Genomic DNA, 15,670 nt, shown 5'->3' with positions numbered 1-15,670 from the left:
TACTGGTATTATCTAAAGTTTGTGTCGAAAAGTTGGTAAGGAGATTGTGGTCAAAGGTTGTTTCAATGGAAGGGCTTTGAGATGGGTGTGAACATTAGAGATTGTAATGAGGTCTATGGTATCAAAGTTTATATAAGCCGTGGTTATATAAATAATTTTATTGTAGCTTTCTCATACAAAAGAGAAGACAATTATTAGATGAAATAGATATTTATTTATTTTAATTCATTTTAAGTGTTCGAGTTTCGTTTGACTAATCTTTAGGGACGGGGGACTTTTCTCTCGATGTATCCCGCGAGTAAATTCGAATGTCGACACAGTCTATATATACTTAGAGTTGAATATTTGATATAGTCTGTGCGGGACTTGTCTTTCAACGATATTGCTATTTTTCATGTCATCACATTAGTTTGAATTTTGATATTTTATATAAAATTTTAAGTACTTTTATCATTATACCATATCGGAGAGGAATTGATATTTATTCATGTGAGAGGAAAGAGTTGGCCAAGTTGTGGAGTTAAAAAGAGATATAAAATTAAAATATCATTTGGTAAAAGGAAAATTCATTAGAGTAATGAATAATGGATTTTGTTGGTCAAAGGGAGAGAAATCCTTTCCAATCCATTCCTACGCTTCTTTCTTGTCGAGTTTCCTCAGACTTGCCATTTTCTCTTCTATTTTCTTTCAAGGTAAAAATAGCTGTCTCCATGGCCGATCGATGGATTCCAGACCAACATATACACAGACAGATCCATAAATAAAGAGAGAGAGTCAGAGGACCCAATCTGGAGAGAAACAGAAGATTCACAAATCGATTTTAAAATCGTTTTTCCGGATCGTCGCGAGACGGATGACGAGGGAGCTTCCTTCATAAGCGAAAGGGGCTTCCTTGTGGAAGAGAAGAGATCAACCCACGAAGCGAAATTACAAAAATCAGAGATTTCTGATCGAAAGGCCATCGCCATTTCCGGGTTCGGGAAATGGATTTCAAGGAGAATAACGACGACCCATCTCCGGTATTCTCCTCTCATCCTCTTGTTGATTTTTTTCCTTTCAAACCACGTAATAGAATTCTAAGTATTAATTTTTTCAAATATCTTGACTCTGTTGAAAAGTTTGATACTTGGAATTTTTCTCTGGCTTTATGTACGAATGGGTGTTTGTTGTTTAAAGTTTTGAGGGTTCTGCAAGCTCTAAGATGATAGTCTTATCGTTTGAAATGGAAAATGTCTTGTCTCCTTGAATGAGAAAGTAAACGATGTTTAGAATTGGAACTCTGGGTTTATATGTTTCAGTTAGCATTAATTAACCAGTCCATTTCAATAGTGAGCAATTAAGAGGTTGTTTCCATGATTTGAGCCCCACAATGTAAAGTTTTGGCAAATTTAGTTTGGAAACTTAGTTCTATGCAAAAGAGAGCAAAATCGCCGCTAACCCAAAACGAAAGGGAAAGGGGACGGTTTCCATTGTGGAAAGCGGGAGAACTTCCAAAATTTCAAAAGCTGAAAATAAGACATCCAACACCAGAGCTGGCTTGACCCACTGGACGCTGAAAAAGAGAGAAGAAACAGACTGCCAATGATACATGCCATAGGACAATAAATGATCAAATGGCTCCCTGTCCATCATACACTGATAATACCAACTTCTTACAAAAAGACCGCTTTTCCCTCAAATTATCAGCTGAGACTGGTGCCAAGTTAGGCCCAATGAAAAAGGCCACCTGTTTGAATAATTTCCAACTCAACTTTGATACTGAAAGTGTTATGTCCATATTGCAACTATGCCTTTCTTTTTACTAGTACTTGCATTTTTTTGGTAACATTTCTTATTTTTCTTGGCTGCTCATTTATTCTTTGTTCACATGAAGGAGGCATCTTATTTATCATCTGTTGAGGACCTTGAGACCTCATGCTGGGGTTGTGGATCTCACCTTATACTCTCGTCATATGCACCCATTTTCAAGTGTGGCTGGTGTGGGGCTATAACTAACCAAAATTCAAGGAAGAATGAAAACAAGGGCTTTTGGTGGCGTTGCTTGCGGGACCGGTGCTTCGTTTGTATCCTCATTGCATTTATGCTCTTTGTGATCTGTAAGTACTAGAAGGGTATAAAGCATGAATCCCCCTCCTACTTGAAGGTTTTAGATAGGCATGGAAGCTTTTATTTGCTTACATTCCATTAGTTTGAACTTTGAAGTTGAACCGTATACATGCAAACGGTTTTGTACTGAAATAGGAATTCTAGATATTAATTGACTTGAAACTTTGAGCTTCAAAATGTTATTTATAGTTGATTTTTTTTTTTTTTTAATTCTTAAAATTGAGAGAGTAGAAACTAGATCATTAGTGAAGACTCTTGAGTACCATGATTTATTTGACAAGAAACCACTAAGGGGGTCTTTGGGTTAGTGAATTAGAAAAATGGCCCTGGAAGGATGTGATGGGCTTTAGTTGGCATATCTGTCCTCACCGTGATCCATACTTACCCATGCAATATAATATGGACAATTCAAAGGTAAGCTGACAGAGAGATGTCCTTTCGGATTGCTGAAGGCACTCAGCAAGATATAGACTACCGGAGTTGAGAATCAAGAGACTAAGGTAACCACCAATGATAGTTTTCTGATTTTACTAAGTGGTAGAGTGGGGAATTGAAGATTTTCTCTTCATTTTTGACCTTGGGTCCCTATTTATGGTAGGAAGTCAAGCTAGAAGGATGGTGTCAGAGGGACTTGGATGATTCATTTGAGGCCTCGTGTTCCATTGGTGTGACTTGCCATTATGGAAGTAGTTGGACATATATGTTAGAAAATAGGAATGTGGATTCATGATGGACCACCATCCACTAAGGATTGGACTCCTCTCCTCACCCCCCCCACCCCTTCCTCTTGTTAGTTAAAGGTAAAGTTTCTAATGAGCACGATCATCATGACTTCCTCTGGCAGCTCCCTGGAGTTCTACAAACGTAATACCTAGATCCTACCTTTCCTTTTGTTGCCTTGGTTGTCAAAGGTGTCCCACAACTTAACATTTACGAGTTCTTTTTTTTTTTTTTTTTCAGTTAAGTGATATTTATGAGTCATGGGCTCTATTTTGTTAGGTTTTCCACTTTGCATGATGGATAGAAGATTTCCTCCACTTGGAGAAGGGTTACTTGGGGACCTCATCCTAGCATGGTTAAGTTGAGTAACTTGGTGAAAGTCTCATGTGGCCTTTTTAGCAAGCAAATTGCTCGGGTTATGAGTTCTGTCTCCTGAGTGGAGGAGGTGCTGTGAACACCCTTATAATGTGTAATGAACAAACCATGTAGAGCACTGGCTGCAGAGTTCTGTTTACAGAGTCAAGAAGTGCCATGAGTATCATTATTACATTGGCTCATGGATATCAACACTGCATACACCACTTAATTCAATTCATTGTTAATCTCGAAGATAGAGATGGGGAATACTGCCATTGATGAGGCTTGCCTACAAGTAAATAGGTTAGGTTAGTGTCCTGTAATAGTATCTTTGCGAGAAACATTGTCTGTTAAAAATTGTGGGAGTACTAAAGGAATTATGTCATCACTACTTATGTTTCTTGTATAAGTTTATTATCTGGTCCATGTGACTGAGTCAGTGACATCATTATGTGGATATTGGGTGTGGAAAAAACACCAATTGATCCCAAAAAAATTCTAGTAAGTTTGAGTTAGGGGAAGTCACAAACTGAGGCTGACTTGGAAATATGCTACCACTGCTGCTACTATTCAATTAATCATCTCTTTCCCATTTCTTCCCAAGTAAAAAATGGTGGGATGCTATTATATACTTGAATACAATGCATACTATATGCTCAATTAATCAAAATAATTCCTACAGGAAGGAGAGCTTTACTACTATGGTAATAGGCTGTGGGAGATTCCTCAAAACCTCCATTCTATAGCTTCCTAGAGGAAAGAAGATGAGAGATTCCTTAAAACCCCGTATTACTTGTTGCCCTTTATTTGGCAGGTCTTACAGCAACGCCTTCTGAAACCCATGGTTACCTCGAGACTGCATTGCTTGATTTTGTGCAAGTAATGATCATTGAAAGCACTGGTTAAAGTTACGTTTTGTCTATTATCGAATGTTCCTCAAACCTCTTGGATTAAATAACTGGCATGTTATGTGGTCTTGCCAACCAGCTGTTGTTGACAAGGCATAGAGAGGAAATGTTCAAATAATGCTTACCCCTAACGAACCATTATAGTAGAACATATATGCTTATTTATTTGAACTGAACCATATACAGGCATGAATTGCCCATTTAAAATAAGATTAAGAGACAATAAGGGTACTGTATGATAAAAGAAGGGAGTCTCTAGTGCACGAGACTCCTCAATCTATGAGGGTCAGGGAAGGGCAGTCCTTCAAAACTGTATTTCTCTCCTTTTATATCTATAGTTTGTGTAGCATTTTTTTATGTAATATTGGGATCTTATTATGGAGGCATAATTTACTTTTTTGCTGCTGCTGCATTGCATGTAATTTACATTGTTGGCCGCAAAATTGCAGGTGCTGGGGTGTGGGCTGCTTTCCCAGTTGTGTTTTCAGTTTCTAATTTTTGGGGCATTTTCCACTCCATCATTGCAGTAATATTGTCGGTGGCCACCCTTTCTACATTTAGCCTTGCAGCATTCAGGAGTGCAGGTGCACCACCCATCATACCATGGGGTAACTATAGTGTAGTCGGCAAAGGGGGTCTTGACAACTATACCTACTGTCAGTATTGTTCGAAGCCCAAGTCCCCTCGGGCTCATCACTGTAGTACATGCAGAATGTGCATCTTGGACATGGATCATCACTGCCCTTTTGTAAGTTCCATCACTTTTTTGGCCAAATCCGTAATTTTGCTCCCATATTTTCACGTTTTTTTTTTTGTGATCATTCGAACTTTTCGTTGTTTTGATTACATCCATGAATCGTGCATTTTTAAGTAATTTAATTCTTGTACTTTGATATTCTTTTCATTGTTTCGATTACTTAGACCATGTATTTTTGAGTCAATTGCACGCATCGCCAATGCATGATCCAATTGCATTTTTGTTGTGCAATTGATCCGAAAATGCATAGTTTATTAATGTAATTGAAACAACAAAAAGTTTAAATTGTTACACAAAAAAAGTTAAAATACAATAATTAAATTATTTAAAAATGCGTTGTCCGGGGATATAATTAGAACAATAAAAAGTTTGGTTGACCACACGAACACGAAAAAAAATATGGCTTTGGCCTCACTTTTTTTGGGGGTTTTTTTTTACATGTATTGGTAATGCATGATGAGGCAGGCAGACTGCAGACATGAATTCTAATGCTGGATTTGAATTCTTCTTCATGCAGATTGGGAACTGCGTTGGAGCAGCAAATCACCGCTCCTTCATCGCCTTCCTCATCTCGGCGGTGATCGGCACCACCTATGTTTCTGTCATGGCTGCATACACAGGGCTTCACATCTGGCCCTCAGTGAAGTACAACTCACTCGATCTTGTGCGCCGATCCAGCAATGGCTTTGCGTTCAGCGCGGTGAAGGAAGTCGTGCTTGCCTTCCTGAGATCGGCAGTGTTCCTTTCTGCGCGAGGGCTCGTACTTGTTTACCTCTTCATGGCGAGTGTTTCTGTGGAGATCGGGCTGTGCGTGCTTCTATGGCAGCAGCTCTGCTACATCTACGAGGGACATACCTACTTGAGCCACCTGAGTTCGCAGGGGCGTGAGGTGGTTAGGGAAAGAGATTGTCAAAACCTTGTTCGTTTCTTCGCTTGCCCCTACCCTTCATTCCTCTACTTACCCAGGTTCCGAAATTGTAGGAAGGCACGCAAGAAACGAACCTTCTAGAGGGTACCCCACTCAGCATCCCCTATATATTTCAAGTTTTGACTCTTTATTTGAGGTCGGTCCACTCACTGTTGTTGTAGTGTACAAGGTTGTAAACAGATGTGTAAAAGCAATGCATAAGCTGTCTTCTTTTTCTCTCTTGTTTCTTTGGATGTTCCTTCAGCTCCAAAAGATTTGAAATTTTGGCCCAAAAGCATACAACTACGTAACTCGAGTTGTGGAAACAGTCTTTTTTTGAAGCTAGACTGGTTCTCTCACAGAACAGGGAGCCATGTATATAGATTTTGCTACTTGTACTTACAGCTTTACTTATAAGTTGACACATAAAACTCAAATAACGAAAATACCTCACTCAATTACAAAATACCTCTCCCCGTCTCTTGTCTCTACCCTCTCACCGCCAACCCCCACTCACCGGCTGGCCTTTTGCTGCTGCATTCTCCCTCTCGCCACCACTGTGAGAATGCAGCGGCAAAAGGTGAGGTGGCAATGAGAGGGGATTGGCGAGAGAGTTGGTTGTTGGAGCAAGGGAAGGGGAGAGAGAAGGGGTTGAACAAAATTTTGCGATATATTGTGTTAACCTATATGTAAGGCTGTATATACAAGTAATAAATTTTCATATGCATTAGTTTATGCATCATTAATAAGACTGTTGATGATTGGAAAGTTGTCATGGTAAAATTATGTAATAAATTAACTCTTTATTCTTACAAAACAAGAAATTTCATACACCAAAACATTTTGCCTCGAAACCCATTGTGCTTCACTAGAGGTTAGGTAACCGGAGTAATGCATGCACTAAATAGTTTAATCAGTACCAAATATCATTCAATCCAACTCGCGATGCATCAATATTTACACCCATTACATGGCAAGAGCATAAAAACAATAAAATATTAAAAATATCAAAAAAGACAAAAAAAAAAAAAAGGGAAAAGAAAGGAGAAGCAAAGAAGAGTAGTTCCAAAGTTTAAAACTAATGGGTCCAATCCCATCTAAATCTGAGAAACTTGAGGAGTATCCTCAAGTTCCAAAGATGGAATTTGGCGCTCAGAAGCATTATCCTTTTTGCCTGCATACAGTGTACACACTCTACAGCATGGAAACAAAATCTCAAACGGATATAGCCTCGATTGCCAAGTCGAATAAAGTTTAGAAAACCCCTAGTTTACCCGCTGCCAACCTGATAAGAAGGTTGAAGAACAACACGACATCACTGCGCGCAGCAGCTCTTAGAGTGGGAATTGAGCTGCAGATGCAATCAACTTTGGAAAACATTAGTCTGAGCGGGGTGGGGTCCTACCTGGCCAACAGCAAACTAATAAGAAAACCATTTTCAAAGCAGAATATGCACCATTTATGAAATTAAGACTACTGCATGCATTAAATACCATCTATGTTGAGATCAAACAAGTAGCATGAGAAAGAGAAAGCGGAGAAGAAAATGCTTGTGAATTCTTAGTTCTTTGAGAACTTTTGATCAGATGAAAACAATTATGATTTGTTGAATTGAAAGTGCGCATTAGTCTTATGATCCCAAACTTGTCAAGGTATGAACACGGCAGAAAAGAACAAGGTTTCAACTAGTGCATCACCAGTGTCTTTTAAAGAAGATATTGTTTGAGAGAGACTTACAGATTCAACTGATATCATTGTTGAGATTTACGGGACCATCTTCTTCTTCATCATCCATCTCCTCAAGAATAACATATTTTGCAGGCACACTAGTTGAAGCTGCCACATTATGATCACCTGATTCACCCTTTTGTAGTTTTTGGTATCTAAGAAGTGTCAAAGAAATAAGAAAATAAGATATAAGGAATAATATGGAATCTTGTATGCAAGTGCACGCTAGAAAAAGTCGGCTCAACTTAAAATGTGTCCTAAAGCACCATTTGAGAATGCCCTTTGCAACATTAACAAATCAGCTGCATACTTCTGCATATTCAGATTAAGGTAACTAGCAAGTTTCATTATGAAAATGCAGTCAATGATTCAAGATGTGGAACCATGTTGTTCACAATCACCCAATTTCAGGAATGACAAGGATAGTTTTCATGCTAATATGAAGCCACTGAACATAGTTCAAAAGCGGCCTTTTGAGGATAACAAGTAGGTTGAAACTTTATTTCTGTATTCTTTTCTAGCTACATTAACTCAAAGAGACACCAACAAATATCTGCTTTTCCATTATTACTTCATAGTTAAACTAAGTTGTTGGGTTTTTTCAAATTGAAACCAACCTGCAGTGTTATAAGAAGCATTTCTACAGGCCAGAAAAGAGGTAACACTATTGACAACTATCAGCGAAGTGGCAGAACTTTGCTACACAACAGTGTTCAGAATAGGAATTCTCAAACATTAGACCGGAAATTCTTTTGCTTGTAAAGAAAAGTTATAATCCTTCAATGCAGGAAAAGTGAATCATGAGAGCTGCCACTAATTACAAATGCAAACATTGGCTTACTATGGAAAATAAATTTCAATAACTGCACTATATAGTATAAGTTTACAACCATTGAGGTCAAGAACTGAAACAGCTGTCCTTTAGCTTTATTTTCTGTTTTGTTTGCTTTTATGTATGTGTGTGTGTGTGTGAGAGAGAGAGAGAGAGAGAGAGAGCAATTTCATGAAATAACTGAATAAAGAGGAGTTGTCTTGACAAAGATATGAGGTTTGAAACGAAATCTGAATGAGAAGGGTTTCAAAAGTTGAAAGAAAATGACTGAAACAAATGGGATGAAAAGAATAATAATGTTGGAGGTCACCAAAAAACTTTATAATTTTAGGCAACAGATGATCTAATTTGCATACAATAATTAGTGAGCTAGACATAAAAAACTTCAATATAAGGGTAAGGAAAATTAACTTCAATTTTAGAGGGCCCAAAAAGGAATAAACAAATAAGATGAGGAACTTTCTGCTAGAAGATCATGTTTAATGACTTACTTGTACCAGTTGAACAAGCTCACACCAACCATGATTGTAATAAGACCAACCCCTTTCAACCAAGTAAATTGGTCATGGAAGTAAAATACAGCAACCTGAGAAAGAGCAAGTAACATAAGCATTAAGTGGAGAAACAATATCAAAAGCATAGACATGTTGTGCTCATTGGTTTACTTGAACAAGAAATAAAAGGTCCCAGTGACAAATGCTTCTGTTGCTTCTGGGTGGCTAATCTTACAGCTCAACAGTATCAAGTCTGAAGGATTCAAATCTTGCTTCACTTTCAATGTACTAACTGCTATCCAAGAAAATATCAATTACACAAAAAATAAAACTTCTGTGTAATAAAACTTCAAATGGAAACAGAAAGATCATCTGCTGTTGCTCCTTGTTACGTAAACATGAAAGGCAATGCTGAGGCTGAGCCTTCAGACTTAAAACTCTATCAAATTCAATTTGCCTCAGTTTATCATAAACTTCTCCATACAGCATTGGCTATCTGCCTCAACATAGGCAGGGGTTCACAAACAGATTTGGTTGCTTTCAAGCATGAATCAAATGTTTGATATGACCACAACGGTGAATGCAAATATGATAGTATTAGCTGTGGGATAAGGAGGTCTGTGCACCTGTCCCTTGTCAGTGAATCAAAAACAGGAGATTTTCAAGCCCTGAAGATTGGATTTTATGGGTGATTCTTTAAACCAATTTTTCAGCAATGTTAACAAAATGCCACAAACCATTGCTTCTGTCAAAGCTACTTTTATCTAAAATTTCTACAAATCTTAGTTAGGACACTTTTTGAATAATTCTTGACATAAGTCTGAACTTTTTCACATAATACATCAAAAGAATTGTGGGATAAACTATTGGACAAGTAATTAAAATAGTAAACCATTCATCTCCTGAAGAAACCCTTTGCTGTAGGACAGGATAATACAAAAACTCACGAGAACACTGAGAATGGATCTCAAATGGAGAACAAATCTCAATTTTATTATCAATTCAATAATCAATACAATGCTTCTTTTTAGAATAAACTAAGAGATGTTTATATAGCGGTTAACAAACCCGATTCAGAAAGAGGAATAATTAAAATTAAGGAAATAAAAACTAATTAGGAAAGAAAATAAGATTACCAATCTGTTAATTTCCAGATTCTTATCCTGATTAGACTTTTACTAAAATCAATAGTAGACTTTTCTAAAACTTCAAATCCTAGGTTTAGGTTCCCCATCATTCTCCTCCAGCCGAAAAGAATCCAGCCATGCTGAGTTCGAATGCTAGGACCACTCCAAGAACTTCAAATCTAAGAGTCGAAAGTCATTAGTAATTATTAAATTGTTAAACACTATCTCATCTAAAAGCTTAACCTGTTAGTAGAAGGTTAACTTCTTATTTTATGTTGTCATTTTTGTTGAATTGTTAACCACCATCTGATTTAAAAGTTTAAGTTGATAGATAAAGAATTAATGTTAGGACTCCCATTAGTCTCACCTATCAAAGGCGTAAAAGGAGAGGAACAATAGAGGCAACAAGGGAATTGAGTCAGGGGCAAAAGAGTCAGAAGTTGGTTAGAAGAGAATATTCATTCACGTGGATGAAACAGAACGGGAGAGAGGTATAAAAGGGGAGGGTGGAGGAGAGAGAGGACATCTGAAAATTTGTTGAAGAAACCATTGGAGAATGAGGCCCTCTCGAATAGGCCTGATTTCTTTTGTTTTCTTTTCTTGCTATTCCTATTATCCATTGTTATAAGCTACTGTAATTGGGTAGTTCCTACTGTAAGAGCTAAAATTCAATCAAATGAGTAAGGTCCTATCAATTAACTTTAGCTTTATATTATTATTTTAACTCTCAACACACCCCCTCACATGTGGCCAGACTTCACTGCACAACTGGCCCACACACAAGCAACAATTTAAATATTAGGTTAGTAGTGAGGTTTGAACTCAGGATCTTTACTTGCTCATGTACCATGTTGAATTGTTAACCACCATTTGATTTAAAAGTTTAAGCTAGTAGAAAAAGAGTCAACTTTATCTTTTTATATTATTGTTTCTACTCTCAGCAGTAATGAACCAAGTGTCATAACCCCAAGGATATAATAGTAATTTAGTAGTACTTATTTTGTTATTTTAGTTGTTGTATTTTCTATTTTACTTTGTAACAGAATTACTTAACTAGGAAAAGTAGCTATATAAAGCTACTAGAGCTGTAAAGAAATCATTATGTGAAATATATGAAATTTAGACTTCATATTTTCTCTCTCCAGGTTCTCTCCCTCACAGATCTGACTGATCTTCCCTCCCTCAGCTTCTCTTCTTCTCTTTCTCTCTTCTTCCGAGTTCTTCCTCTCTCGCCTCCTCTGATTTCCCTTTGGATTCTGTTTCTCTCTCAATTATGTCTATTATCTCTCTCTTTCTGTTCTACCTTCCTCGATCTCTTCCAATTTTCCTCTTAAAACCCTAGGTTAAACCTAGGTACATGACACCGAGTAGCATCTGAATTGTGACAACCTCTTCATCTAAATAAGAACCTTTGAAATCCTCTGCAAGATGAAGCAACAATCTCATCATGTAGCACAACATCAATGACATGCCTACCCCATGGAAAAGGTGAAGATTGAGGATCTTGAAGACCTGTAGGAACACTAGTAGGTTAGAAAGGAGGCTCAAATTTGCCTTGGTAAAGTGAGAAATTTTTGCATGAATAACATGACTGTATTCATGTTGTCAGGTAAATAAAGCAAAGATGCATTAGGTCCAAGAGTTCATAGGATGGGGAATGGTTTACTAGTTCAACCAAGGGATGTCTTAAAAGGATATTTGGGGTATTGTTCATGATGGATATGAATCAAATGAACCATGACATAATCACCCTCATCAAAGTCCTTAGCTAAATAATGCACTAAGTTGAAAATACTCACAATTTTTTGCTCGATCACAACTGGCAAAACCTTTACAGCATGGTTGCCAGAGCCTGCAGTTGGTGGTGTTGAGGCCAGATAATGGAATCTGGTGGTTGCTGGAATGTGTGACTACTCTATTATGGCTGTAGTGTACACATCTTATATCTTCTCTTCTTCAATTTCTTTCTTCCTTATGTTGTTTTTGGTTAGCTGTTATGGGTGGCAATGAGTAGAGAGTAGATTGGAGTCAAATGCTTACGGTTTTGGGGTTAGAAGAATGGTAGCATTTGGTTGTAATTAGCCAGGGATTGAAGGTTGCTCTAATACCAATTGATGAAGGATAGGATCACATAAAAACTTACATACTGCGAATGAATCTCAAACCGAAGCACTGATAACGAATCTCAAACTGAGAACAAATTTCAAATCTGTTTATCAATGAAATATTCAATCTATGGCTGCTTTTTAGAATACATATTACATGAAGAAATATTTTATATAGGGTGTCAACATATCTCATCTAGGAAGAGAAATAATTAAAATTAAAGAAATAAAAACTACAACGAAATCAAAATAAAATTACCGATCCACTAATTTCTAATATTTGTCTTGATTAGAGCTTCCTAAAATCTTGAAATCCCTACATTTAGGTTCTCCATCACCCTACAACAAGAATATAAACAGAGTTGTTGGTGTTTCATTTAGTGATTACAGTTTGTCTTCCTATAATTATCAAGAGTTCTAGCTCTTTCAGTGCATTTATTAAATACATAACCAGAAGCTTCCACCAAGACATTGCATATTATGTACTTTTATTTAAAAATAATCAGACAGTTCATACCAAAATAGTGACAGCCTCTTTGACAACTCCTGCTATTGTCACAGTCACAGCACTAGTTACTGAAACAAGAATGTACTCTGTCAATACCTGAAACACACACAAAGAAAAGAAAGAAAAATGAAAATCAATGAAAAGAAGAAAAGGTAATAGGTTAAATCTCGCACCCCCAATCTCCCTAACTATAGTGGAAATACAAGGTAAATTAATAACACGAAAATGCCATGAAGTTAGAAATCCTAACTCCACCTTTTAAGATGAAAAAAAGTAATCCGAACCCCCAAATGCTTTGTCACAATGAATTATCCTCAGTGACAACATGCAGGGGAAATTTTTTAACTAGAGAACATGACTACAAGAAAAACATAAAAGCAGCAATGGTGAATAGTAAGGATACAAGATTTAAAATTTCTACCATAAAAAAGGCTAGAGTTCCACCAAGAAGCATCAGCAGGCAAGTTCGTATGATATGCCATGAACTATTGAAGTAACTATTCTTTCTGAATTCATCCCAAGGATCTATTATAAGAGATAGCAGAGCAGTTGCCATTGCCATTATTGGAGTTACATAGCTCATCAAGGTAAGTGGATTTTCCAGGCCTGGAACAAAAAATAATAAAAGGCACATTTGAAGCATTTATAGCAATTATGTGATCTAAAATTAAAAAGATTCAATTAAGCTTTTTTAATTGAACATTAAATTTTAGACTAAGCAATAAATTGAACAGAAACAGTCAGGGGAAAAGACGATTACAAAAACCCATTAAAAGTACATTCTAGTTTTTTCTGCATAAAAATTGCCATGGCAGTTAGCCTTCCAGCATTAACTATCTATATATGTCACCTCCTATTCTCAACAAAGATAAAACCATATCATTTAATCTTCTGATTTCTGTTTATACTTTCTACAGAATGCTAAAGATGAAAAATAGCTTATTTCCTCGTAAAGAAGACTATAAGTTGAAAATTAATGTTATAATGCTGGTCTGTCTATGTTGTAGTAAAACCAATTTTCATTTACAACTTCAACTGAAGTTTACCAAGAGAAAATGGCAGGGCACCTCAGTAAGTCCATGCATCACCTTTCATTAAGCCAAAATATAAAATGGTCAGTGTGGACTAAAACACTCTAATGTTTTGTTGACGGGTCAAAAATAATTCTTTGGATCTACCAAGAGAAATCTGCATTTTCTCTATTGATATTTAATTTTAAGAGGAGGTCTCCTTCAAGATCAGGACTAAAAGAAGGTTAAAAAAACACTCAACATCACCAAAAAGTGAATGATTGAAACAATTTGGATTATGCATCACCAGTACACAAGGCTCGGTCTGCTTTGTGAGGATTGGAAGAAATTAAATAGCACAATGAAGAAAGGACACCAGAACAAAAACTAATTTTCTGAATTACAGCAAAAATTCATTATATCATCATTGTTTAACACTTAACAAGAACCTTAGAAGAAGATAGAAAATGTTGAATAGCTCCTTTACAACCTATGTGTTAAGGTTAAAATTCTTTTACATTCTATACATAAATAATAATAACAAAATCAGATAAGGTGAACCAATTAATAGATCTTATTTATTAGATTAATACATTTAAGAAGCTAACTCTAATAGCATTACTTCTAATAACAATCATTACTTTTTAGATCCTTAACCTATCATTTCCTCACATTCATAAAAAGGAAAGGAACTATCTCATAGGTGATATAAAACTTTAAAGTGACTTGATAGCCCAAATTCAATGGTCTAAACTCAGAAATTATTGGGAGATGAAAGAAGTTCACCTTATCATTAAGCTTTTGAGATGACTGCTAGCTTTAAATTTGTTAACATTCAGTTTTTTTTCCCCTGTTTCTGGTCCTACTGTTATGGCATTATGTAATTGCAGACTCACTTTCAGTTAAGTTGAACCTTATTTCATTGCAATATCTTATGAATATAAAAAAAAAATTTCCTTTGAATTTTGTTAAGCGTACCAATACATTATTCAAAGCGAACCATGAACCAAACTGATGTACCAACTAATCCAACCCTCCATGAATGCGTACCTAGTACCTGAATATATTCCACGAATCGGACTGAACCACACTCCGTGTAACTATGGCCTGACTTGCTGCATGACCAATGACAAGAATTCAAGACTTCCCCCCGCCCCATCCCAGTTGTCTAAGAACTGGAACCTAAATTTGAGGGGGAAAAGCTCAAACATGGGTTGCTTGTGTAACATGGAACTGGACTAGCATTTCCCTACTGCATAAATAACCTTAGCAATGGACCAATTGTTGCACAACAGGTATCATAAATATAACAGATAGTTCTGGAGCATGCTTTTTCTGTTTTCTTCACCCAGAAAAGTATAATTTTTTATTTAGTGCGTTTTGAAGATTTGATTCCCAGTAATAAGTGAACTGTAGGATATTAGTTTACAAGGCTTTCCATGTCCTCTTGTTTGAAATATCGTTCTTTCTAAGTACAAGCATATACTAGGACTCTCCAGCCCAAGCTGAATTGACTGCAATTTATGGCTAATTGCCTCTTGTCTATATATTCATCAAGATATTCCTCTTAACTCCATCCAAAGTTAGAACAAAACTAAAACAATTTAAGCCTTTCTCACCATTTAAAAATCAAAGTTTTAACTTTTCTATCCAGAAGAGGGTATCCACAAAGATAAAAAGAATGACACCCCAGAGTTTGGAGTACACAGACTTGATTTCTTCTTAGGATCAAATCCTGAAAGTATTTCTCACAAGCTTTCTTTTATTGTTAGATAATGGGATCAGTTTTTACTCACGACTGCTCCTAGGCATGACAGGCTAGATGGCCTTAGAGAGGTTGCCATGGATAGAGATGGTTGAAGATCTAGAGTTTATGTAGCCAACCCCCACCTAGTGAGATTAAGGCTTGTGATTGCTCTGCTGCTGCTGTTGTTATTGACTGCTAATAGATTATGTGATACATATTAATAACAAGGAAAAGTGGCACAAAGCACAGAGACAATATTGTAACCCTCGCAAAGATCAATTGATGACTGTACATTTTAGGGTATAGTTTCATAAAACAGTTCCATGGACTAGAATTGTTATCTGGATATTGCACAGATGTGGCA

The 15,670-nt window shown here is 36.6% G+C and overlaps 2 protein-coding genes across 11 annotated transcripts in view; one reads left to right on the top strand and one right to left on the bottom strand.

The window, feature by feature from the left end:
- Positions 1-601: 601 nt before the first annotated feature.
- On the top strand, positions 602-5,992 carry LOC127810824 (protein S-acyltransferase 11). 2 transcript variants are annotated; one of them, XM_052350386.1, is made up of 4 exons: positions 602-1,019; positions 1,874-2,096; positions 4,619-4,839; positions 5,366-5,992. In XM_052350386.1, exons 1-4 carry the CDS (start codon positions 984-986, stop codon positions 5,855-5,857), a joined length of 972 nt encoding a protein of 323 aa, XP_052206346.1. In that variant the 5' UTR covers positions 602-983; the 3' UTR covers positions 5,858-5,992. The 2 variants fall into 2 exon arrangements, with proteins under 2 accessions (XP_052206346.1, XP_052206344.1); XM_052350384.1 differs by having other exon boundaries at positions 604-1,019; positions 4,541-4,839.
- A 659-nt stretch (positions 5,993-6,651) lies between these two features.
- Positions 6,652-15,670, bottom strand: part of LOC127810822 (probable sugar phosphate/phosphate translocator At1g06470) — a 25,614-nt gene continuing 16,595 nt past the window's right edge. The window contains exons 9-13 of one of the 9 annotated variants that reach the window (XM_052350382.1): positions 12,971-13,155; positions 12,559-12,645; positions 8,807-8,901; positions 7,493-7,638; positions 6,652-7,160 (exon numbers count right to left, since the gene is read on the bottom strand). In XM_052350382.1, the coding sequence (XP_052206342.1) occupies positions 7,497-7,638; positions 8,807-8,901; positions 12,559-12,645; positions 12,971-13,155 (509 nt within the window). In that variant the 3' untranslated portion in view covers positions 6,652-7,160; positions 7,493-7,496. Of the gene's footprint in view, positions 7,161-7,492; positions 7,639-8,806; positions 8,902-8,980; positions 9,102-12,558; positions 12,646-12,970; positions 13,156-15,670 lie in introns of those variants that run through there. The other 8 variants (XR_008025592.1, XM_052350383.1, XM_052350380.1 and 5 more) reach the window with 8 other exon arrangements.

This window comes from Diospyros lotus, chromosome 10, assembly GCF_014633365.1.
Source record: "Diospyros lotus cultivar Yz01 chromosome 10, ASM1463336v1, whole genome shotgun sequence".
NCBI lineage: Eukaryota > Viridiplantae > Streptophyta > Magnoliopsida > Ericales > Ebenaceae > Diospyros > Diospyros lotus.
The sequence above is the reverse complement of the archived record's forward strand: the minus strand, read 5'-3'. Positions and strand labels throughout refer to the sequence as shown.

Excerpts from the sequence above, each read along its gene's own strand:
- LOC127810824 (XM_052350384.1), top strand. The coding sequence starts at position 984 with ATGGATTTCAAGGAGAATAACGACGACCCATCTCCG. Across the intron at positions 2,097-4,540 it reads ATTTATGCTCTTTGTGATCT|GTGCTGGGGTGTGGGCTGCT; the intron begins GTAAGTACTAGA and ends GCAAAATTGCAG. Across the intron at positions 4,840-5,365 it reads TGGATCATCACTGCCCTTTT|ATTGGGAACTGCGTTGGAGC; the intron begins GTAAGTTCCATC and ends TTCTTCATGCAG.